Raw genomic sequence first — 25,719 nt, forward strand, 5'->3', positions numbered from 1 at the left:
ATTCTGTAGTTCCAAATCATTATTATTGAAGTAAGAACCATAAAATGATCCAAGCATACAAGTTAAAATTTCAGTATCTTGGGCTTCCTTGGTGGCTCAGTGGTAAAGAATCCACCTTCCACTGCAGGGGACATGGGTTCAATCCCTGGTCTGGGATGATCCCACATGCCTCAGAGCAACCAGGCCCATGCACCACAACTGTTGAGCCTGTGCTCTAGATAGAGCCCAGGGAGCGGCAGCTAACGAGCCCACATGTCCTAGAGCGCATGCTCTGCAACAAGAGAGCAGCCCACGCAGCAGTGAAGACCCAGCACAGCCAAAAATAAATAAATGGATAAAATTATTTTTTAACAAAACTTCGATAACCTGAGGCACTTAGAAGTTTGGTTTAGAACCCTCATCCTGAACCCTTTTTCAGGAGTTGAACAGGTGTGTGTGCATGTGTAGAGGGGCATTATCCTGGCTATTATTAATGAGAACCGCAGAATCAAATGAATTTGTGATAAACTAAGTTTTCTAGTTTGGGGATAATATTTTTTCATCAACTCCCTAGCAATTCATCCTGCTGTCTCTGTGCAGCTAACACTCGCTCCCAAATCGAGTGACTTCAGATTTTAATTTAGTGGAAGCGTTAAAGAAAGCAGATGATTCCCTGTGATAAGTTAAAGCAGATATCTTCTAGGTGAAAAGTTAAAGTCATTTATTAGAGGAGATAGTGCCACGATATTCTTCAAACTGACGCCCAACACGAGTCCAGAATCTAAACGATCAGCTTTGGGCTCACGATAGAGAGATAATTTTGAAATGGATGATCACATTTTACATGGGGGCCATAGAGGCAAGGGATGTAGAACACAGTAATTACAAGTTTAGTCTTGATAAAACACTCTCCATCCTGTTTAAGTCAGCAGAGGTTAGCTTGCTCGGATCTCCACTTTTAATTGGTTTTGGACTTGGGTTTTTAGGGGGCGGAGGGCCACGTTCAAATTAGAAGACTCACTGAGAAATGATGAGCTGAGAGGGCAGCTAGGAAACAGCTGTTTGCAGAGGCTTTGATGGGGCCTTGGTCAAACATGGAGACCTGTGGAACAGAAGTTGTTTCTCTTAAAGTAAGATGTTGACAGTCACTGTCTTGCCAGTGAAGGAAATCCCGTGCACAAGGGAGGGTAATGCCATTAAGTGTAGGATCAGACCCTCCTGTTTCTGATACCTTTTAAGAGTATATGGGCATGGCCCTTTCTTTTAGTAGGACTGTCCTGGTCAGCGGTAAATAAAGCAAGTGTATCTTTTCTAGCAGAGAAGCTCTTCCCCAAATTGGGGTCCTCATCTGATCATTAATATTGATACGTATCATTTCCCTATCTTCATATTTCCATTGAAAGAAAATCAGTGGAATCAAATTTTAAAATATTACCTGTAATAATTTAATCCTATTTCCCCCCTTCAAATGCAGAGCATGACTATTACACGAATACAGTTTGTGCTATAATGATATAACAACAGCAAACAAAAGGAAATCATTGGAGTCAAACAAAATTGTAAGCTAAGTTTTGAAGTAGAGATAGACATTTTGAAAACATCTTTAATGACTCGGCTGACTTTTGACAAATGTTTGTGGTGTTTTGCGAAAGAAGCCAGGTTATTTATTTAAAAGCACGCAAACTCTGCTAGCTGAACCCCATCGTTTAACAATAAATGATGCTTTCGCTGATAAATGATTCTTTTTATTCAGACTAGCAAATGAAATAGGAGATGAGGTCTGAAGGCAGATGAACATTGAGCTGCCTAATGTTTCCATCTACTATAATATGTTTAAAAACAACAACAGACGCCCCCAAATAACCCCTCAGATCCACCCTTCCATTCGCCAGTTCTGGTGTATTTTGAATGAACTGATCATCTTTATTTTCTGTTTCCTTGCTTTCCCTTCTGTAGCCCAGAAAGGTCAGTGGTTGAGTGGATTTTTTGACTATGGCTCTTTCTCAGAGATCATGCAACCGTGGGCACAGACTGTGGTGGTTGGCAGAGCCAGGTAAGACCCCTTTTGTTTTGGAAGCAACAAGATGAGGTGGTTAGATAGCATCACCGACTCAGTGGACATGAATTTGAGCACACTCCAGAACGTAGTGAAGGACCGAGGAGCCTGGTGAGCTACTGTCCATGGGGTTGCAGAAAGCTGGACAGGAGTTAGTGACTGAACAACAGCAGCAATAGCAAAGGGCTATATAGGTTTTTACCATCAATGCTCTCTTTGGCTAAATTTTCTAAGAGTACTGGATTGTAGTCATGCCTGAGGCTGCCTGACTGGAGCCCTGGTTTCCAGTGGTCATTCAGCATGTAACTCCAGCGACGCGTTTAATCTGAAGTCTGGTTTTGACGACATTTCCTTTTCATAATGCCACAAGCAAAGCTCTCTGGGGCCGTAAAGCCCAACCACAATAGCCATAGCTCACCAGAGACACCCCCCACTATGACCTTCAAAAAACATTTTCTTTTCAAAGTAGGTTCCCAGTGAATCAGACTCATCTACTTCTCTATGTGACCCCCCTGAAAGATCGGTGTAACCGGAAGAAGTTCCTTCAGGGCATCGAGATTATTCTAGTAACAAATGCACTAGACTGGCTTATCATCAGATTTGAATTACAAAAAAAAAAAAAGAGTTGACCTGAAACAGGAGTAAAATAAGCTGGAATAGTTTGCAGGAATACCTCTATTTTTCAAGTGGGGAATCGAAGTTTCTATTAAATTTTAATACCCACTCTAAGAAGTGCTTCACTCAACAGCGAGCCCTGCACGGAATAATCTGCGCCGCTTGCTGTAACGAGCACCTGCCAAGGCTGATCTTAATCTGGCCCCACGCCACGGAGACATGCCGCCCTGGGGACCCACATCTGGAGCTCACCTGCCTCTCGGGGGCAATCAGTTTCCCTTATCTTGGTGAAAAGTGGCACCTGCTCCAGATTCTCAAGCATGCCACGTCGGGGGGAGATTTAGATTCCAGCCTTGAAAATAATTCTAGGCTTTATGGTTGTTTCCGCCCAGCCGGTCAGCAGACCTCGTGCTGCCAGTGACAAGGGGCCATCAGATGGCAAATCCCACAGACGGGCTCTTCCCCTGTGGGTCTGAATAAGAGTCAGCCTGGAGTTGGCCCAAGCCACGGCTCCCAGGGACTAGTTCCCATTTTTTTCTGGCATCCCAGGCTTCTGCCTCACCACGGGCTTCCAAGTCCCAAGGAGGATTATTCTTTGTGTCTAGAGAAGTCCCACTGGGGAGAGAGCCCCCCTACTTGGGACCTATTGGTTTGCTATAGGGAGTCTTTGAAGGACACTGGGACCAACTTTTTGAGAAAGCATCTCTCAACTATACTCTGCTTCAGTTTTCCCCTCCGTAAAAAACATGCCTGATTTTAAGCCTCAGATAAACCAAACCTTTGTTAATGTCTTTAAGATCCTCCCGTGGGAAATAAGAGAATAATGCTTCCCACTTACGATGGGAAGAACAGGGCTTGTTCCACGAGCAAGATCAGTCAAGCTTGGCTTCGGTTAGCTCTGCCATTGTTTATTGCAACACTCACCCTGACTCTCTTTCTTTCCATCTGATGAGTTCTGGGCTTCTCACTCCAAACCACACACACATGCTCACAAGTATATAAAACACAAATGCAGCCAGCTTCTTTCTAAAGCAATGGCATTTCGAGAAATAAATATAAATGTACTCTTCTGGGATTGTTACTGTAAGTGCTGCCAAAACTCATCTTTGGTATGTATGTTTGGAATATGTGTGCTATTGGCTGTAAATTGTCTTTTATTATTCCATGGCACCTTGTCCAGGGACACACTATAAAACAAGATGTAGCATCTTCATGTGCTAGCCTGATAAAATTTATATGAAGTATAATAGAAAACAGAAGTTGTTCTGAGCTGTTTTCAAGTTCAATAAATAACTGTAATACTCGGATAAAGATGTTCTTTATTAGGTCACATGGGCCCTAATATATAAGTTATAAGTTACCGATTTAGGGTGGCTTTTGCAATTACAAGTTTCCAGTTGGATTGTTAATCATTGTGAACAGAAATATTTCTGAACCCTCCTGTGTACCTGCCGCTCGTTGTCTGGTTGTCTAGAGGGCTTTTGGTTCTGATTCAGTGCAGGCAAGTGACAAGGGGGTGGGTGGTCCCCACTCTGGCCCCTGTCAGGCGTCTTGTGATGACAGGAATCCATCTCCAATAGCCAGTGTGACAACCAAAGAGCATCCTCCACGGAAAAAACTTTGTTATGGAGATGCCGTGGGGAATGAGAGACTATAACCCGCTCCAGCCCCAACCCCAAGGAATGCAGCTCAGAAGGTGAAGATTGAATCACTTTTTCCAGAGTGAGGACTCACCCTGTACCTTGCAGACTTGCTCGCACTCACCCACTTTCTCTCTGCCTTCCTGATTTTTACTAGGAAATCTTTATGAGGACCACGTGTGGGAGGGTGTCACGAAGTACAGGTGCAGGGGCTTTGAGCCCCTGAAGAACTTTTTTTTAATTAACAGAGCATGGAGATTAAATATATCCTTCCAATATAGATCACCTGTTCCACCAAGGTTACTTCTGAAGGTTATCCCTGGCCCCTCGCTCTTTTCCAGTGGAAGAGGAAGTTGAGGGCTTGTTTAACCACCTCCCGACACTTGGTGTATATCTTTCATCATCCTACAACACGCCTGCAGACTCCCCATCCATATGCCCGATGGTGAGACCTACTCTCCCGTCACGTCTTACCTGGAACCCCGTTATTAGTAGTCCATAGACAACGACAGCTCTGTAACAGTGGAGTTTCAGGTTACCACCACCTGTCCAACCATTCCCCTCCATCTTTACCAAAGACCTGCTGTGAACTGAGCAATTTCACCTATTACAGTGATTGAAAATGTGTGTGTGTGCGTGCACATGTGTGCACACACGCCCACGTGCACAAGATCTCATACACGTACTAGGCTGTTGAGTCTTAATGAAGGGGCTTCCCTGGTACAAGCCTTGGTTTAAATCTGTCCTGTGCTGGGGAACAGGCGTGACTCTGAGGGTGCTTTCCTTCCAATTTACCGTATTTACCAAATCTGTAAAGTAATATTTTACCCCAGGAAGAGTCCGATTTCCCCCGACTCTACATTTGTCTCCACTTCCCCCTCCACCAAGGTGTTGACGTAGGATTGGAAAATAATTGACTAGCTGTAACGATGACATCCACCAGGCCCTCACACGGCTCGTTTTTTATCAGGCTAGGAGGAATACCCGTGGGAGTAGTTGCCGTAGAAACCCGAACAGTGGAGCTGAGCATCCCGGCTGATCCTGCAAACCTGGATTCTGAAGCCAAGGTAGGTCACCTCTAGTACCCTGAGTGCCCATGCCTGGGGCTCTCTTTTCCCCGCTGAGGAGCCGTGGATATACTGGGAGCATTGCGAACCACCAGTTTTACAGGCAGGACAGTCAGCAGCCTTGAATGAGTCTAGACCATCACGTGCTTACTTTTAAGATGACTCGGAATCCACCACAAGCTAAATTCTTAGGTCTTTACAGTGGTCTTACGGATGCTAGAAAAAAGTCTCCTTTTGTGGAAAACGTGGTCTTGCCGGAAGACGGCTGAGGTGATGCTGCGGGCTCACTGGTCCTGGGTTCTCCAAGCACATGCGTGGCAGAGCTGCTTCTGGAACTGATAAGGATGCCTGCCCTCAACGCCAGACGTGAATGCCGCAGTCTGGATTAGGTTTTCACAGCCTCCCTAGGGGTTATGCAGTGGGGGCCCGTGGGTGCCGCTGACTAAGCGGAGGAGGGAAGCTGCACCAGGCACAGAGGTGGCCGCACGTAGAGACTAAGGGGGCTTGCTGGGGTTGTATAGTCAGGTCACCTCAGGTGGCCCTAGGAAGCATTGATCAAGAATGCCTCAGGTCCCGTCCTTCCCTTGGAAGCAGTAAGGTTCCCCCCTTGGGGCTAAGGGCTGTGGTGGAATCAAGGCTGAAAAAGAGGCATATTTAACAAAGTCCAAGAGCCAGGATCCTTTCTTCTTTTTTATTTGAAGGATGCTGATCTTGATGAACAACTTTGGTTTAATTTTTTTTTTTCTAGTTTTTAACAGTAAAACCTCACCTTCTTGAAGAGATTCCCCCTTCAAGCTGTGTCATTATTTGTGTCTTTCTCTTTGGCTTTTCCCAACAGATTATCCAGCAGGCTGGCCAGGTTTGGTTCCCAGACTCCGCGTTTAAGACGTATCAGGCCATTAAGGACTTCAACCGTGAAGGGCTGCCTCTGATGGTCTTTGCCAACTGGAGAGGCTTCTCCGGTGGGATGAAAGGTGACTGGTCCGGCCCTGGGCTGGAGGGTGGGACCAGTGCCCCTGAACCCTGCAGCAGAGGTGGCAAGTGTTCATATCATACAGAGCTTCCGGGTGTCCTGAGCACATCACCCTAGGCTTTGGGGGGTTGCTGCTGCTGCTGCGTCGCTTCAGTCGTGTCCAACTCTGTTTGACCCCATAGACGGCAGCCCACCAGGCTCCTCTGTCCCTGGGATTCTCCAGGCAAGAACACTGGAGTGGGTTGCCATTTCCTTCTCCAATGCATGAAAGTGAAAAGTGAAAGTGAAGTCGCTCAGTCGTGTCCGACTCTTCGTGACCCGATGGACTATAGCCTACCAGGCTCCTCTGTCCATGGGATTTTTCAGGCAAGAGTACTGGAGTGGGGTGTCACTGCCTTCTCCTTGGGGGGTTACGCTCTGAGATACCTTCCGAGTTGTAACTTGAATGGGAAAATTCATTTTTAACTGCTCCATACAAAGTTTCAGAACCATCTACTAGGGTTATCTAGGTGAACCGCCGTTGGAGGTTTAGTGAGCAGTGGACTTTCTGATGGTCCTGAGTCGTGCTAAGTCCTTATGCCTCTTTTGTGGCCATTCTCTTTGTTGGTGTTACTCTTTAATGCTCTACCCCGACTAAGATAGATACTGAAATTAGCCCTCATCAGGAGAAAATGAACAAATTCGATACCAGAGGGTGTTGTCGGTGGCAATCTGTGCTGTGTTTTATGATGATCTGACAGCAGCCGCGGGCCTGTGACTCCAGCGCATTAGACCATGATTAGGAAGGCCCTGCTTCGTGCCCGAATTGCGATTACCGAGACTCCTGTGTGCGGGGCCACCATGGACGATTCTGGCAAACGTACTCTCCCTCCCAGCGTCGCGAAGCTTTGTCTCCAGTGGCTAGAGGTTCACGGCTGTGTGGAAGCCAGAGAGGACTGACTCAGGGCGAGCTCAAGAGTGGATTAGGGGAGGAGAGGGAGGGGGGAGTCGATCCTGTGAAGTGAATAGCGTGATCCGAGGGAAGGCAGAGAATATGTGAGGGAACGAACTCAATAAAGCACCCAGAGTAGCTTGGGGCAGGAGCATCTCTTGCCTTTGAGGGAAGAAAAGCCCGGAGAAGTTATCCTCTTTCAGATCATCAGCTGTGTGTGGAGGGAGTGAGAGCCTTCTGCCAACATCTTTCCCTTCCTCAGCCAGGAAAACCCCTGCACAGATGGCCAGCCTCCCTACCCAAATGTAGACAGCCAGGGCAATTTTTGTGGGGTTTTTTTGTTTTGTTTTATTTTAGTAGAAAAGGCCCCCTTTGTCCACGTTTACCGGAGAACTGCCCCATCTTGCACTTTGTTTGGGGAGACTTGGACTATACATGCAAGTTAGTGTTTGCATACATTCCTATTCAAGGTGAATTATTTTTTGACCAAGATAATAAATCAGTGGAACCACCATGAGATACTGAGAGTCTAGGTTAAACAAGTCAATCCTACACGTTTTTATTGAGTTCCTACGTGCAGGGAGCTAGCTATGCTGCTTCAGAGAAAACAAAAATAAGTCAAGAAAGTCATTGCCTGCAGGAGTCAAGAAAAATGTCCTGTGCAGAAAGTTAAACCCATGATATATAAATAAAATATTGCAGTGTTCAAAGGAGAATGATGCTGTATAGGGGGGTGGGGGTGGGGAGGTAGCTGAAATCCCTTTCGTTTATTTTTTTGTTTGTTTTCATTTCTATGGCCATGCCCCATGGCATGTGGGATCTCAGTCCCCTGACTAGGGATCAAATCCATGCCCCCCTGCTTTGGAAGCCCAGGGTCCTAGCCATTGGACTGCCAGGGAAGTCTCTGAATCCCTTTCCTGTATGTATGTTTGAGATTCATCAGATTTCCCTTGATCCCAGACCCCTTGGCTGTAAGATTTACATTAAAAGTCGCTTCCCAGGTAGCACTAGTGGTAAAGAACCCGCCTGCCAGTGCAGGAGACACAAAAGATGCAGGTTTGATCCCTGGGTTGGGAAGATCCCCTGGATAGGGAAATGGCAACCCATTCCAGTATTCTTGCCTGGAAAATCCCGTGGACAAAGGACCCTGGCAGACTTCAGTCCATGGGTTCGCAAAGAGTTGGACATGACTGAGCAAAAGAAAAAAAAAAAAAACTTTAAGACTTGGAAGAGAATACAAATGCTATTCCTCCTTAGCTACCTCTTTTCTAGGAAACCATGAAAAATTCACTCATCCTGACATTACTTAGGAGTAAGTCAGCCTAGCTACTCTGTCCCAACAAATTTAGGGCTCAGAAGTTTGCAATGTGCTGCTTGTAGGGGAAGCTTAATTCTCCTGCACATTTGGCTCTGCCCCAGATTGGCTGCTCGCCCTGTAACCATAAGAGCAACAACAATTAAGATTCATTGAGCTCTTTTCACCAGAAACCGCACTCACCATTTTACATGCATTATCTTACATAATCGTCACAACAAGCCCCTCTAAGGGGTGAGTTATATTATTATCCACAATTTACATAAATTGAGACTTTAGGTTAAGTAAATTTCCCAAGATCGTTTAGCTAAGAAATGAGAACACAGATCCATTTTACTTCCTGCAGCACAGTTTAGAGCCACGAGCCAGAACAAGACCTCCTATACTATCCCAAGAATAGAACATCTGGGTTCCTGAGAAAGTATAATTGTCCACCTACCTCCCCTCTGCTTTGGGATGATTGTGACAAGAAACTGCAAGAACTCAGAAAATGAGTTACAGTTTTTTTATTGTAAAATATACATAACATAATGTTTGTCATATTAACCATTTGTAAATGTATAATTTGTCAGCATTAAATACACTTGCAATGTTGTGTAACCATCACTCTTCTCTATACCCCAAACTTTTTCATCATCCCTGACATAAAACTCTATACCCATTAAATAGAACGTCCCCATCCCCACCCCCATCCCTAATCAAAAATGAATTATTAGCCTGATATGGAACAAGATCAGCTGTGTTTTCTGAATTTGTGGTGCTGCTGCATTCATTTACACATCGCTTAAGACAAATAAGCTTTGGGGAAGATAGAGAGGAATGTGGCAGTGGGAGGGGAGGAACAGCCTCCCCCCTCATATTTACATACAGGTCAGGATGTTTCCTACATATTATCTCATGTAAAGGGACCAAAGCTGAGAGTCATTCCATATCCCTTGGGGAGATGTTTGCAGTTTGGGTTTCAATACTGGCTGGGGATTATGCAGGGAGGGAAAATAAACAATTATGCCATCCCTGAGTGCACACAAACACACAGCCAGGAGCCGACTGCACTGTGGGTAAAATGACTCCAAAATTGTGTGTAATGAGTAGGAAAAGATTAGAGACAGCTCTTGCTATGCTGAAAATTGACATTAGTGGAGGGGGAAAAAAAAAACTCTTTACTAGTCGGCCTAGGAGGTCTAATTCGAGCAGTAAAAATATAAATAAATAAATAAAAGCATGTCAAGATGGTATTGGTGCTTTTTCTCCCAATGAGCTCTATCTGGCCGGAAGGCTATTCAGCATAATGCAAAATTAAATTATAAAAACTGGCTGAATATTTAGATGGAAGAGCCATTTGGAAGCAGTTTATTTAGACGAACCGGCAATGACCCACAACAGGGAGACATCAAGCGTGAAATTTACTAGAAATTAGCACCAGGGTCCCAGCCTCAGCATGAATAGCTTGATAGGATGCAAATCCCAGTGATATTAAGCTGCCTCACTGCTGGTGCTACAGGGTCACTCTCAGTCGGCTTTTCATGTTATACTTATTATTTTTTCCCAGGACAGGTTATAAATAACAATAAAAAAAACCACATTTATTGAAAACTTTAACTGGAATGAAAGTCTATTTTAAAGTCTCTGATTACTTGGATGTTGAAATACCACGTCAGCCAGCCATAATGAACTCATAAGAGACGTGATGTGTCTGTAGCCTGTGTACGCCTGACGTTTACCTTCAGCTCCTAAGATAATCTCGCCCCAAGCCAATGAGATCTGTCTCGGTTTTGAAAGAGTGGGGCGCTGTGGAAGCACCCTCCCACCCTCCTCTCTTGTTTGGTACATGTGGCCACTGAGGAGTATCCCCGTTGGGTCACAATGAAGGCCCCAGACAGGGTTGGTGCCGGGGTGCCGAGAACACCCTGGGAAGGCTGCGTGATCACCATTGATGCAGATGGGTTTTGCCCAGAACACTTAGAAATCCGCAGGCTCCCGCCTCTCCGAGGAGGAACCTATCAGTATTTTCCATTCCCGTTGCGTTTCTCAGCTCCGAGAGTTGACAGTCAGCATATGCATCGCTTTGCAGTTCCCCAGACTGATGTCTAGCCGAAACCCTTGGGGATCCCCCTTCCCCTGCTGCTTCTGGCTGTGCTTTTGCTCTGCCTCTGAAATATGAAGGGATTTCAAACAAATGTGATTCAGATCGTTGCTAAGCGCTTCAACCTGCCTTACAGAAATGTCTGGTTTGGGGCAGCTGGGACCCAGTACAAGCATGTTGTGTGTAGAGTTTGTGCGTGTGTTTATTATATTCTAACAGCCTTTGTTGCTTTCTGCGTGTTTTGATGGTTTGGATTGGCGGGGGTGGGGGTTTAGGGGGGCTGTTGATGGTCCAGGTTAGATGGGGGCATTGTTTTCCGTCCCAAACTTGTCAGGTTCAGTGAAGCTTGATGCTTCTTTTCTGCTCACGGTCTTGGAGGCCTGAAGATAATTGTTTGGCAGTCAGATCCAAGCCCAGCACAAAGCTGCTAGTACAAGTTCTGCTATCTCCGAACAGAATCGAAATTCCAGGCAAAATTCAGAAATACTCATTTATTCATGTCTTTCTTCAGGCTTTCATTTGACTCAGCTGTTGCAGCAGATCCAGGACAGCAGATTATTTTGGTTTCATGCTCTTTACTTGAATTAACAGTGGTGGGCTAAGAATGTAGCAGTAAAGGGACTTCACCGGTGGTCCATTGGTTAAGACTTCGTCTCCCAAAGCAGGCGGTGTGGGTTCCATCCCTGGTTGGGAAGCTAAGGTCCTACATGCCTCGTGGCCAAAAAACCAAAACATAAAATAGAAGCAATATTGTAACACATTCATTAAAGACTCAAAAAATAGTCCACATCAAAAAATCTTTTTAAAAACTCTTTAAAAAAAAAAAAAGAATGTAGTAGTAGAATGTGGACTTACAAGAGCCAGAAAGATCTGGGTTCAGAGTCTCAACTCTGCCTCTTACTTGCTTAAGCTCAGTTTACTCACCTGTCACTTGGGTTCAAGAAGAAGCAGAGTTTCCTGATGATTGATTCATACGTGTGTGTACTTGCAGTCATGCTCCTGGTTCATACGTGTGTGTACATGCAGTCATGCTTCCTGGTATACAGTAAGCTAGCTGTGAAGATAAAAAGAGGGACCAAAGTCCATTTCCCAAAAATAAAATGCACGCATACTCAGCTTTATCCCAAACAATTTGCTTATGCGCAAAATCAAGGTTTTTTAAATTATACACGGAAAGTAGATTTTGAATAAAGTCCTCTCCTTTTTTGGGAGCCGGATCTGTTCATCACAGTACAGAGCTGGATTTCGATATAGACACATCTTTAACAGAGCCAACTTCTCTAGCAGGCCAGTGGTTAATAGTTTGCTTTCCCATGCAAAAGGATGCAGGTTTGATCCCTGTTTGTGAAACTAATATCCCATATGCCTCACAGGCCAAAAACCAGAACATAAACAACAGAAGCGATATTGTACCAAATTCAGTGAAGACTTAAAACACCCAAACCCAACAGAAGTGAGCGAAGAGGCTGGAAACGCAGTCATTTACCTCTTAACTTACTTTTTGTTTTTCACATGGAACGATTGTTTTGTGCCATTTCCTTTTGTTCCACTTGGTCATTTTATCTCCGCTTCCCATTTCTTCTCCGCGTGTGATACCACTGAGGGCCACTCCTTTCTGTTACTCAGTTTCTGAGACTATACTCTTGGCAGCACTGAAAAATGTACTGCTAATTACACAATTATTTTATTATGTAGCTCTGGTTGAAATATCCACTAAAGAATTAATTTAGTTAAAATAATTTGAACTGAGCAATTATTTTCATAACCACGGAATTAGCGTAAAGCGCTTAAAGTCCTTTATGCCCTGCTCTTCATACAGCAGTTGTGTAATTAGCAGTAAATTTTTTGGATCTTTGCTTTCCTCCCAAAGGAATAAATGTCTTTGTTCTGATCATATATACAGAGTGTATGACCATTCACATTCCACACAGAATGGGGAGTTTTTCCTGGGGCAATTTCTGAACTGGGGGGATTCCTTCACAGACCAGCCAGCCAGGTTGGAGCAGTGGAGAGAGGCGCACTTCCCTCCACAGGTCCCTCGTGCTCACTGATGATTCATATAGAGAGAAGGCCGTTTTTACTTTGGAGAAGGTAGCAGTTTAATTTGCCAGTAACTACAATGAAAGCAATTTCTCTTTGGTCTGCTCTTAAGTTCCTGAAAAAAATCCTTCTTTGCTTTGGCTTTCCAGACTGATTTATTCCAAATTGAGATCCTCTCTTTGATAGGAAAGTTTGAACTCAGTTGAACCTGCTATTTGGTGTTTCAAAGGATCCATTGTGGTTCCACTGAAATACTCATTAAACATCTGGAATCATAAACCTAAAACTTTAGCAGTGTTTAGACTTCAGTGAGCTAGGAAATGGGGAAAAGCCGTAAATTATTGGGAAATAAATAACAGATCCCGGATCCTGCTTTCCAAGGACTGCCTCTGTTTTCACACCAGGGGTCCCTTTTCTTCAGGCTGCTTCTGGCCTTGGCTGGGTGGGGGCGTGGGGGTGAGGGGTGTTACAGCACATGCTCTTTTGCAGAATAAAGAGGTGGTTCCTCTTTTCCTGTGGTTGTGTGATATTTCCAATAAATACATATGCATTTAAAATTTTTTCTCTCATTGATACCCTGATAAAAATGCAGCTGATAATTTTTTCTTTCTCACTGTGTTTTTTGCAAAGCATGCATGTACTCGTTCATTTATTCAGCACACACTTACTGAGCACTATGTTCCAGGCACCGGCCAGGACCCTGGGGATGCAAAGACGGAAGATGCAGTTTTTTGGAGATAAAATATTTGAAGGATCCAGTTCCATTAGCTGTGCATTCGGAGGGCTTATCATATGCTAAGTATCATGAGAAGAATTGAAAAGAGCTGAATAGTTCCTTCAGAAAACTTAATGTAGTGAGAGAGATCACATATTGACATGAAAAATACTCAACACTGGTAGAGCGAGTGTGAATTAATGCGGTGAGACCTGAGTACAGAAATTCAGGGGAGATGTAAAATGGAGATGCAGCCCACAGGGCCTGCACCCTGTATCTCACGAAAGACAGTGCACTTTTTTTTTTTTTAAGATGTATTTGTTTTCGTTTTGGCTGTGCTGGGTCTCCGTCACTGCGCAGGCTTTCTCTGGCCGCGGCCAGCAGGGGCTCCTCTTCGTTGTGTTGCTTGGGCTTCTTGTTGCGGTAACTTCTCTTGTTGTGGAGCACAGGCTTAGCAGTTGCGGCACACGGGCATAGTTGCCCTGCGCATGTGGAATCCTCCTGGACCAGGGGTCGAACCTGTGTCCCCTGCATGGGCAGGCGGATTCTTAACCCGTAGACCACCAGGGACACCCAGACAGTGCACAGCTGGCGTGCTTTGGAAGATCGCCTGGGGTCTTAAACAGGACACAGCTGGGGACACTGGCCGCTTTAGTCTCCAGGACCTGGGGTGGCTGCACCGCAGACCTGTCACCTCTGGCCACGAGTGCCTTATTTCTCCGTGTACCGTGACGGGAGCAGTGTTTGGAAGCACCGCTTCATGGCCTTTGATTTGTCTCTTTCTCCCCAGATATGTACGACCAGGTGCTGAAGTTCGGCGCTTACATCGTGGATGGCTTACGGGAGTGCTCGCAGCCCGTGATGGTCTACATCCCGCCTCAGGCCGAGCTCCGAGGCGGCTCCTGGGTGGTGATTGACCCCACCATCAACCCGCGGCACATGGAGATGTATGCGGACCGCGAGAGCAGGTAGTGCTCCTTCCTTGCTTCCTCTCGCTGCCCCTGGGGAGCCTCCCGCTGTCGGGTGTCCTCCGGAGAGCTTGTCTAACCGAGGGGCCTTTATCTGACTCAGACTGTCCCCAGAGGGCTCCAGGGTCACAAAGCTAGGCTTTCTAGGTAGCATCCGCCAGCACGAGAAGGGAGCCAGGCTGGAGTCAGACTTTCCCATGTGATCCCCCACCCTCGATTCTTTTACCGTGAAATCCTCCATCCGGGCCCTCCAACTTGAGAGAGTCTCCTATTGGTTGTTCACATCGACCTATTCAGTGTCTCTTTTTTTTTTTTAAGATTTTTTTTTTTTTCTTAATATGGACCATTTTTAAAGTCTCCTTTGAATTTGTGACAGTATTGCTTCTATTTCATGTTTTGGTTTTTTGGCCATGAGGCGTGTGGAATCCTAGCTCCCCGACTAGGAATCGAACCCACACTCCCTGCATTGGAAGGCGAAATCTCAACCACTGGACCGCCAGGGAAGTCCCTCACTATCTCCTTCTTAGGTGTGTGGCAGAGGTGGCTTACAGCGAGGTGGGGCAGAAGCACTGAGCTGTTAGTCTGGAGTCCTGGAGTCTTCACCAGACCCTGCCGCAGGCTAGAGGGAAATCGGAGCGGTCCTCACTCTCCCTGAGCTGCTTCCCCTTGTCTGTGGGATGAGCTGGATGACCATCGAGGTGCTTCGCGGCACCCACGTTCTGTGGTTCCAACCCAAGCTTCTCCCCCAGGGCAGTGCCTCCCTCGAGGCTTGGACAGCAGTGTTCGCAGCTCGCAGAGAACTGCAGTGAAAACCCCAAGCTTCTGTTAGGCATCGGCGCCTGAAACAAAATGGACCAAATCCAACTTCCTTTCATGATCTGTTTTCAGCCTTTTCATAATCTTACATCATATTTCCTTGACATTTTCCACGCCAGTCCCTATATCCAGTCATTTTGTTAGAGCACCTACGTCTCCCCCCTTTCCCCCAAATTTCAGCCTCTTATTTCAATAGCTGCTTAAGAGAATCCAGTGGTTTTATTGTCAAATCGCTGTGCTAACGTTCTATACTTAAGGACTGACCTTTAAGTCCCAGCTTAGCCTCTGATCTGATACCAGGTTATACACATATACACATACACATATCAACCGGTGATGTGTTAGTCGCTCAGTCGTGTCTGACTCTTTCGACCCCATGGACTGTAGCCTGCCAGGCTCCTCTGTCCATGGAATTTTCCAGGCAAGAAGAGTGGCGTGGGGTGCCACTTTCTACTCCAGGGGATGTTCCCCACCCAGGCATCGAACCCACGTCTCTTGCATTGCTGCATCGGCAGATTCTTTACCACAGGCGCCACCTAGGAAGTCACTGTGTGTGTGTGTATATATATATATTCTTTTTTTTTTTTAATAAAACCTTCTACACGTCAAAAATTATATATATGTAAAACAATATACATATGTATATTATTTTTTTAATGTGTAGAAGGTTTTTTTAAAAGAAAGGTGTTTAGGGTGAACTTCCTGGTAATAGAATGTCATCAGTATGTACTGGAAGTGACCCTGAAGCCCCTCGGCCTGTCATTTCCATGGTGGCAGGCTGACCGTTTCCTCCCCAGCTTGGCCTGGCCCCGTGAGCCCGAGTGCAAACAGCAGGCTGCCGTGCGTGCGTGGGACTGGTCGGCACCCACTCCCCTCGTTGCACAGCATGCATGATGGAGATTGTCCAACTGTCACTGCACCTACATCAACTTTTTTTTTTTTTCTTTTTCTGGAAAATGTGACTTCTTTCACCCTTCTCACCTGTAGATGGTGGAACCTGTATCTTCTCCCTTTGAGATGGAAGTAGACTGATGTCATAATGAGAATGAATTTATTTGCTTTCTGCCAGGCCTCTCTCGAAGCCCACTTAGACTCTCTGGTGCCTGCTCTTCCCCTCCGGGGTTACTTCTGTGAACCGTGGGTGGGCAGAACCATAGCGAAGCTATTTCCTGGTCCACAGACAGTAACCGGCCTCTCTCTGTGTTGTCTCCTTTCATTAAAGTGCCTCTATTTCTGTTTTGTCTCCCTTCTTTTCTCTCTGATCCAGGGGATCCGTTCTGGAGCCGGAAGGAACAGTCGAAATCAAATTCCGCAGAAAGGATCTGGTGAAAACCATGCGTCGGGTGGACCCAGTCTACATCCACTTGGCTGAGCGATTGGGTATGTCTGCTTGTCCTCCTGGCAAGTCAATGAGCCGTTCAGCTGATTTGTAATGAGTGCATTCATAGGCCAGGGGAAGAGGTACTGAAGCATTTGATCAAATTCATGATAATCTTTATTTACTGTCCTCTCTATGGTAAGAACCTTGGTAGAATGAAACAGTGTGTGTAATAGGAGGGGAAGTGGGCCCTAAACAGGCAAAAGTCACCCGATTTTCCTTCTGATATTTCCTTACAGTTCAAGCAGCCCATCTTTCTAGGCTTGTGGATGTCCTTGTCCAGAACGGTTAGTGGTACACTGCTGTTGGGGGCAGGCCGGCCAGGCAGAAAGCATGGTCAGCCTAAGTATCCTGTTCCTGCTCATCTCTCTGGACGAGCCCGCCTCATTGCTGAGGGATGTAAGAGTCCGTGTCATGGGATGGGAAAGCCACAGCCTTGCCCATCGGCACGCTAGGGCCATCCCGAGCTGGAGAAGTGGAAGCAGAGAGCGCGCACTGTGCATGTACAGAAGAGGCCAGGCCGCAGTGCCCCGGGAGCATCTGTGCTCCGCGCATCCAGCTTTTACCGGGTTGCTCACTTGTTTCCGGGGCTTTTGGAAGGCTCTTGCGATTGGAACACTGGACTACACCGTGGGAGCCCTGTGTTGAGTCCAGAGCCTGAAAGAGTTTCCGAGTCTCTTAAAACACTGATTTTCTGCCCAGGTCTCCCACTGAGACCTTTGCTGTGTTAGTAAAAGATCATGACTTGAGGTTCTTTTGTTTGTTGGTTTGGTTTGATTTTGTTTTTTTCTAAAGGAACAGAGAGATTGTCTTTAAAAGGTAGTGAAATCCAGTGAATGGAAGACGTAGAACAAGAGGTGCTAGCTCTTTATGTTCCAAGTAACAGTTTAATTAGTGAAGTGCCATTGGTGAGCCCTCTACACCCGCCCCATTGAGAGACACAGAAGCTGCTGGGTGTGTGCCTGTCCTCACTCTGGAGCCCTGAGCCATGCACGAGCGTGTGTGCTCAGTCGCATCCGACTCTGGGCAACCCCACGAACGCAGCCCTCCAGGCTCCTCTGCCCATGGGGCTTTCCAGAGTGTTTGCTGTACACAGCGACTCGGGCTACCATAAACCCTGTTCGTGTCCCATTGTTTGCCATTAGGAAACAACTGCCAATAGCTCTCACCCAGTACAGCCTGATCCTTTTATAGGATCTGCACACAGACAACAAGAAATTGGCCAGGTTTCTAAAATCTATTGCCACCCAGAATTGTTGAGGTGGTTTTTCCTCCCCCCCACCTTTCTTCTCCAAACAGGATAATTAACTTCTGACCAACCCCATACACTTTAATTAAAGTAACTGCAGCTCAAGTGCAAGTTCCTCGCAACTGTACACAGAGAGAGCTCTAAAAGCTTCAGCCACCGATAAGCATCTCACTAAGATGCTCATAATTGCTCCCAGCATCCGGCGATCGTTGCTGCAGTTTTTACCCCTCATTCCGTACAAAGGCAGCAACTCCACAGTTGCAGGACACTGCGAATTACATAATTTTCTCTCTCTTTATTTTTCTTTTTTCCTTCTTTTTTTTTTTTTTTGCTGGTTTTCTTTCTGGCCAATTTAAAATTTGTCAAAGTCGGTCTTCTTCTGGATCACTGCCCTTTGATATTTCGCGCACTCCATTTGCCACAAACAAGCCGCAGGGCCGCAGTTCATGCTGACTCCAGCAGAAGCAGAGAGAGCTCCATTTATCTTACACTGCCTGCTGAATTCCTCCTCATTAACTGGGGGTTCACTGCCTCTTTTTAACCCCCCAATGGCTGTGATCATCCCTTCAGAGCTACTGGGTGGTAGGCAGAGGGATCCTCTCTGACATCTGTTTGCAGAGAGGCTGGAGGGTGAGGGGTGTGGGGCTGAAGCTTCCTTCTCTGGGAGGCAAGTGACATCGCTCCCACCTTCACCCAGCACCTTTCAACTTTTGAAACGTGGGAAGGGGAAGAGGAGGAGCTTCCCAAGTGATGGCCATTTAATCATTTGTTACAAATCATCTCATTATCAATTTCCAATCCACGGTGAAGAAAACCAGATTTATTTAACCTTGACCAAAATGGCACAAGAGAAAGACTCCTCAGTGGGCTAAATGTGAAGCAGGCTCTGGCCTGGGGCAGCCTGGGACATGAGCAGTGGAGCTGGAAGAAAAATGAAAGAAAGCGAAAGTGTTAGTTGCTCAGTCCTGTCTGACTCTACGACCCCCATGGACTGCAGCCCAATAGGCTCCCTGTCCATGGGATTCTCCAGGCTAGAGCACTGGAGTGAGTTGCCGTTTCCTTCTCCAGGGCATCTTTCCCACCCAGGGATCGAACCCGCATCTCCTGTCTCCTGCCTGTGCGTGTGGAGTGAGATAAATGTGTGCAAGTCCTGGGTGTGTTGCTTGCAGGAAGGTTGTTGAACTTCTCCGAGCATCCGTTCTTTCATCCGGAGAGTGGGGGCCACTGCCCCTTCCTGGTCAGCATCGGGATTGGATGAACATGCGTTTGCTCTGAATCTGCAAAGCACCTTCCAAACGTGGGGATCGGCATCCTTTCCTCTCCATCCTGGTCGCCAGAAGCAGCCGCAGGTGCCGCGTTTGGAATCGAGCGCTCTGGGTGCCTTCGGCCCCCTTTGGAGCGAGTGGCACAGGGAAGGAAACGTGAAAGCAGCAGTGGCAGCAGTCTCGTCTCTCAGGCGTTCTCGGTCGGATGGGGAGACCGTGGGCATTCAGGCGTGTTTGTGACAGGACAGGTCAGCGGCGGTGTCACGGGAGGAGTGTCGCAAAGCCAGCTCCTTTGGGGTTCACATCAGCGTCTGGCTCCTTTCTTTGTGCCTAGAAGCAGACTGCCAAAATGCCTTTTTTTCTTTTACAAAATGGGTGAAAATGACTTAGTTTTCCAGATTGGGAGATTGAGGCAGAAGGAAGCGTTAAATAAGTCATCCAAGATACAAAATAAATATACGCCTGTGCCCAGGAGGGAATTTCTGGTTCCCTGTGCCCGCTCTTCTCAGGATTTCCTCCGATTTGCCTTGGGTACTGAGCCTGATCAAAGTTAAACAAGAGCGCTTCCCTTTGTGATCTGAACCCAGCTGCCCCGAGAGGAACCTGCTGCAGGAGGGAGCCTGTGGGAGTGGATGTTGTCCTGTGCTCCCCGTCTCTTTCCAGTCGGCCTCGGCCCGGGGGAGCGTGCTGTCCAGCCACTTAGACCAGTGCACGGTGACTGACTGTGGTCAAAATCGTAAATGGTATTTACTCATTAATAATACTTAATGAGTGAATGATTTTATTTTGAACAGCTGACTTCAGGGAACCCTGGCATGCTGCAGTCCATGGGTTGCAAAGAGTCAGATATGACTTAGCGACTGAACAGTAACTTCATGTCTTTCGGGATTTTATTTTTAAGAAAATGACCTTTTGTCATTTTATCCAGTTAGTCTGGATAGTGGTGGTGAATTACTCGTGCACAGTTCTCTGGTTACAACAGAGAGTATGAAATTAGTATGTGGATTGGCCCCTGATGAAGGAAAAGGGGATAACTGCCCCAGCAAAAAATGCAGTGTCGGCCCAGATCCCGGAATCTTGCATTGCCAGGTGGGTTCTGACCCTGAGTCCTCAGAACCAGGGCTTGGCAGAGTCAGTGCGAGGGGAGCATGTCCTCCGTCTGGTTGCTGTGAGGAAATGAAACTCCATCTCTGGACGCAGCGCGCAGCCCGCCAAGGCCTCCCCGTCTCGCTCTGACATCTTTCTACCTCCGGGACAGGCAGGGTGGCCGGGGAGCGGGTCGGCCTGCACAGCCTGGCCTCTTGATGCTGTGATGCACGGTCCTCCGGCATCTTCGCCCTCCTCCCGTGTTCAGAGGGAAGTGACACATCAATTTAGGTGGAGGGGGAGCCATCCGGTCCGAGTGCAAAGCCACTGTACGCTCCCTGCAGCCCCTGTCCTCAACGCTAGGAATACCGGGCCAAGGGGCCGCTTGGTGGAGCTTCTTTCTTCTCCAGACGCACGTCTTGGCGGTGGCCCTGTTCCCGGACAGCCGGGCAGCCTGCCATGCTGCACGCCGGCTGTGCCCACGATGATGAAGCATGCCCTGGGAGTGGTGGTCTGAGGCAGGCAGAGGCAGCCCGGTGAGCTGGCCCCTGCCCAGATCTGCACACACACCTACGCTTCACCCCCACGCCTTCCAGCCTGAGGCACCCCAGGCGCAGAGGGAATATTGTGACTGCGGGTGAGGATCCACGTGTCTGAAGATCCTCAGGCCTGCTTCCCTCCTGAGCTTCCCCTTTAGCCACCAGGATGACGGGAAACTGACGCATCCTTGAGTTAAGGGGACTCAGCTGAGCTGCTCTCTCTAGCAGAGATGATGGAGTCTCTGCGCTCCGTGTGCTTTTCCATCTCTTGTGTCCTCTTTGGGATGCCGTAAGCAGAAAAGCCCGTGTGGCCTGTTGAAGCAGGAAGCAGTGTCCCTGCCTGGAAAGCTGAACACAAGAAAGAAGCCCTACCAGTCCGCCTGGGGAGTGGCCTCTGGCCCTCTCTCTGCTGTACGTGGAGTGTCCTCCTGGGGGCATCGAGGCCCCCAAGCCCTGGTCTCTGTGATAGGAAGACTGCTGAAGGTTAAATCATGAAGGTGAGGGTGGGATTGTGCCTCCCCTCTTAAGGAAGTGAAGGTGAAAATTGTTAGTCCTTCAGTCATGTCTGACTCTTTATGATGACCCCATGGACTGTAGCCAGCCAGGCTCCTCTGTCCATGGAATTCTCTTGGCAAGAATACTGGAGTGGGTTGCCATTCTTTTCTCCAGGGGATCTTCCTGACCCAGGGATCAAACTCAGGTCTCCTGCATTGCAGGCAGATTCCTTTACCATCTGAGCCACCAGGGAAGCCCCCTCTTAAGGAGGCCCAGCTTAAAACCCACCTCATCGCACCAGTTCAGAAGCTCTTTGGCCTCGTGCAGTTTAGTGCAGTCGTGACAGCTTTTTCTGGGAAGAAGGGGTCCTTCTGGTGTGATCTGCTAATCGGATTTTGTTTGTTGAAGCATCTGGGCTTGCCTCTTCCCAGAAAGGAGTGAGTCACAAGTCCATCAGGCCGGAGGGACCCGGCAGGCCCTTTGTGGGACTGAACCTAAGCTTCTGCCTGCCCAAGGTGGTCAGAACTTGTCAGAGGGACCCTCTTCCCCTGTGGGTCCCCAGTGACTCAGATCCCTGTCCTTCCACCTTAGGGAGAGCAACCTGGAGAAGGAAAACAGACTGCCAGTCTTCCTGCCAGAGAATCTGCGCTGTTTGCTGAGCCTTCTGTGTGGGATGTGTGCAGGGTGGCCCAGGGGACAAGTAATATATTTAATATCTGTTTGTTAGTCCCACTTGGAAATCTCTGGGTTGACTATAAGGATTCTTAAAAATATGAATAGTAGAGGACTAACACCTTAGCAGAGCACTAACAAGGAACCTCAGGGTTAAATGTCCCTTGAGAGGGTTGCTGTTAAAATCAATATGCAAATACAGTTGTATTTAGATAGGTATAGCTCCCTCTGAAGAAAAGCAGATATATGAAAATGGGATTTAAGGAAAAAAAATAGATACATTGGGAGAAATTATTCCCATTACAAAAGGATTATTTGCTTTACCAAAGGAGTCACTGCAGGGCTCCTTCTAAATAGCTCCCTTAAGGCATTAAAAACAGGATCTGATTTACACAGTTTTTCAAGAACGCTTTTGGGTAAAGAAAGGCACACCCGTTATGGGTACAGAAATCGTTTTGCAGGGTTGGTGGTTTTTTTTCTTTTCTCTTTGCGTCCTATCTTACTATCTTTGTAGAGAAATTTCTTTCAGCATAGAAAATGGGGTTACATAGATCTTTTTAAACAGCTACTTACGTTTGTACTTCAGAATCTTAATAAGATTCCAGTCTTTTTTTATGCTGATTTTTCAGTCTCCAGGTTGAGGAATGGGTGTGTGTTCTCAGAGCTGAGATATTCAGGAGCTTAGTGGGGAGGGTGATCTAGTCCTTTTTCTCTAGCATTATAAGTATTTAACCAATCAAAGAAATTGCTTTCTTCCGAGGAAGAAGAAGGGCCCATAAAAGTTAAAATTGGGTTTAAATTTACATAGGCTTCTTCATAGGACTAAAAAAAAAAGTTAAGAATTAAAAGAACACACACATTCAATATCACATTCTTTTATAAAATATTTTTCCTATTTGCCCGATTAGGATGGTTGTTCCATAAATGAGAGACAGCTCAGAAAAGGGAAGAAATTTCTGCAAGATCACCCAGTGCCTTTGGCTGAGCGGAGAAATTTTAACCTACCACTCTGACTTTTGTTCTGAACTTTGAAGGTCTCACCCTCCCCCCAAAATCCTACTCTATAGGACGCTCTGCTCATGCCTAGGATAAGGTCGACCACCTCCTGTCTCCCCCAGGGTCAAGGCTGGGTAGAAACACCTCTACTGCTGAAATCGGTGTTCTCCTCAGAAACTTCTCTTCATCTTTGACCCCCTGGAGGAGAGAGGTGGCTTTTCCTTCCGTCCTGGCCCCAGGGGGACACCTGACGAGCTGCCGTCCTGTGGACACTTGCAAGTCAGTTTAACTTGTTTCATTTCAAAAGTATGGACTCTGAAGCCAGACTGCCTAAGTGCAAATCCAGCCCCACCATTTCCTGCCTTTGTGGCCTTGGGCTTCACTTCTGTGTGTGCTTCAGTTTCCCCGTCTAGGAAATCACAGCGATCTTTTGTCGTGAAGATGAAAGGAGATGAACAGTACTTACACATGAGTGTATGGGAATATCTCAATAATGTTAGCTTTCATTAGATCACACTAATAGTATCTCTTCTTGCATTTAACTCTTTAAACATTGTTAAAAAATACTTATTCATTTATTTCTTTGGCTTGCCAGGTCTTAGCTAGGGCCCACGGAATCTTTGATTTTTGTGGCAAGACGTGGAATCTTCAGCTGCAGCATGCGGGCTCTAGTTCCCTGACCAGGGACCGAACCCAGGCCCCGAGCACTGAGAGTGCAGAGTCTTAGCCACTGGACTGCCAGGGAAGTCCCTCTTTAAACATTTTTCATTGTAAGGCTGGATTTTTAGGTTTTCATGGGGACTGTATTTTGGGGGACGGAAGGACATGGGAATGACCTACCTCTCTTTTCCCATTTCAGCCTTGTCCTAAAGTAGGATTCTAGAAAGAATGACTTTCCTCTCAGAGGCATATTCTTAAACACACACACACACACGCCGGCTTGCTTCCCTAAAAACCCTGAGGCCCTGCAATCTGGCTAGAAAAGAAAGAAAACCATTCCAAGATATTTAATTGTACAGGGAGCTTACAGGATTGATCGAGAGCTTAGCTTTTTACAATAGTCCAGTGAATAAGAAATGCTCCTGACAAACGATCAATGATAGGATAATCACTCTTTATCCCCCTCCTCATTCTTACCTCCTTTCTTCCAGGAGAACAGGGTTCAGAAGTCAAAAATCTTTATAGACGCCGCTTTTAAATTAAGCAGAAAATAGACATTGACATATTTGTTAATCTCCCCTAAATCATTACCGGGACTGGCTGCTTTGCTGTACAAGGAGAGGGGCCCCCGTGTGCTGTAACCAGCTGAAGAGCAGCCTTTTTATTTGTAGAAAATAAAATTGAGAAAACCTTTTATTCCCCCTCTTTAAGTACACTCATCTTTCTCACGGGCATTTAAAAATGCATACCTTCTCTACTAATGTCTTTGCCTTGCTTTGCTGCTTTTGGGGAGGTAGGTCTGAACTACAATCAGAGGCATCGCCAAAGGAATCAGACCCTGCAGGCTTCAGGGGATGCTCTGGGATCCTCCTAGTTTCCGGAGGGCCAGGCTGTCGGAGGGGGTTTATTTCATTATTCTTTCAGAGCTCTAGAATAGCTTGACTGGGTGGATGAGAATTTTGTTAGTCTGGGAACTAGCCTTCTTGTCCCCGCTGCTGGTAAAGGGGCCAGTTATCCCTCCAAGGCCTTGTTCCCAGAATGCCCTGTTCCTAAGCCCAGAAGTCCTCCCACTCTGCACCCAGTGCTGAGCTGTGCTCTTAACTCCGCCTAACACTGGACCAGACTCTGGCCAGTTGCCCTCCTCTGGTCACTGCTTAGCCGCTTTCAGTACTATTTAACGAACAGGCTTCCGAGACAGCCAGAGCCAAGTGTAAATCTGACTTCTCTACCTAAGAGCTAGGTGCAGTTGGGCAAGTCTCTGTCGCATTTCAGAGCCTTGGCGTACTCAGACCCTGTCTGTAAGGTTGGGTCAGTATAAGGATTAGAGATGGTGTACCTGGAGCAACTTGGAAGGTGTTCAGTGACGCTGAGGTGGCCTGCTGGCAGCCGCGGTGTTAGCTGCTGACCAGACCCAAGTCTGGGCTGTGGTGACTTATGAGCTGTGTGTTCCTGAAATCACGGAGTGCAGCGCCTGGCATGTGGGAAACGCTCAGTAAATGGTGTGTGTTACACACGGGGCACATATCGGAATGGATGTTGTTGACCTAGAGGGGGCGTGCTGGGAGGGTCTGGAAGCCCCTGTTCAGGCACGCGCTCGGGCCTGCCGTCCCTGGGCCCCCAGCAGGGCTGTGATCTTCCCTGCTGGTCTCCAGGCGCCTCAGGGGTATTGCGAGTTCAGTTCCAGTTGTTGTTTACTCACTAAGTCGTGTCCTACTCTTTTCAGAGCCGTGGACTGTAGCCCACCAGGCTCTTCTGTCTGTGGGATTTCGCAGGCAAGAGTACTGGAGTGGGTTGCCATTTCCTTCTCCACGGGATCTTCCCGGCCCAGGGGTCTAATCCTGTTCCCTGCATTGGCAGGCAGATTCTTTACCGCCAAGCCACAGTTCTAGACCCCCACGATAAAGTGAATCTTGCAATAAAGTGAGTCCCATGACTTCTTTGGTTTCCCAGTTCATAGAAGAGTTACGCTGCTACTATATTGCTGTCTGTTAAGTGTGCAGTAGCAGTATACTATCTTAAAAAACTATGCACTTACCCTAATTTAAAACCACTTCAGTGCTAAAAAAAGTGTTCACCATTTATCTGAGCACCTTCAGCAAATCAGAATCCTTTTGCTGGTGGAGGGTCTTGCCTTAATGTTGATGGCCGCTGACTGATCAGAGTGGTGGCTGCTGAAGGTTG

At 47.0% G+C, this 25,719-nt stretch overlaps 1 protein-coding gene across 9 annotated transcripts in view; it reads left to right on the forward strand.

Moving 5' to 3' along the window:
* Window positions 1-25,719, forward strand: part of ACACA (acetyl-CoA carboxylase alpha) — a 286,860-nt gene that overhangs the window by 245,985 nt on the left and 15,156 nt on the right. For 7 of the 9 annotated variants that reach the window (XM_086360402.1, XM_086360403.1, XM_086360407.1 and 4 more), the window contains 5 exons: window positions 1,936-2,032; window positions 5,261-5,357; window positions 6,196-6,331; window positions 14,205-14,382; window positions 16,466-16,578. In XM_086360402.1, coding sequence (XP_086216528.1) covers window positions 1,936-2,032; window positions 5,261-5,357; window positions 6,196-6,331; window positions 14,205-14,382; window positions 16,466-16,578 — 621 coding nt within the window. Of the gene's footprint in view, window positions 1-1,935; window positions 2,033-5,260; window positions 5,358-6,195; window positions 6,332-14,204; window positions 14,383-16,465; window positions 16,579-16,815; window positions 17,326-25,719 lie in introns of those variants that run through there. The other 2 variants (XM_086360410.1, XM_086360411.1) reach the window with 1 other exon arrangement.

The sequence above is a fragment of the Bos grunniens genome, chromosome 19, assembly GCF_055505025.1.
Source record: "Bos grunniens cultivar Pamir isolate PY7600 chromosome 19, Bosgru_T2T1.0, whole genome shotgun sequence".
In the NCBI taxonomy this organism is placed as follows: domain Eukaryota; kingdom Metazoa; phylum Chordata; class Mammalia; order Artiodactyla; family Bovidae; genus Bos; species Bos grunniens.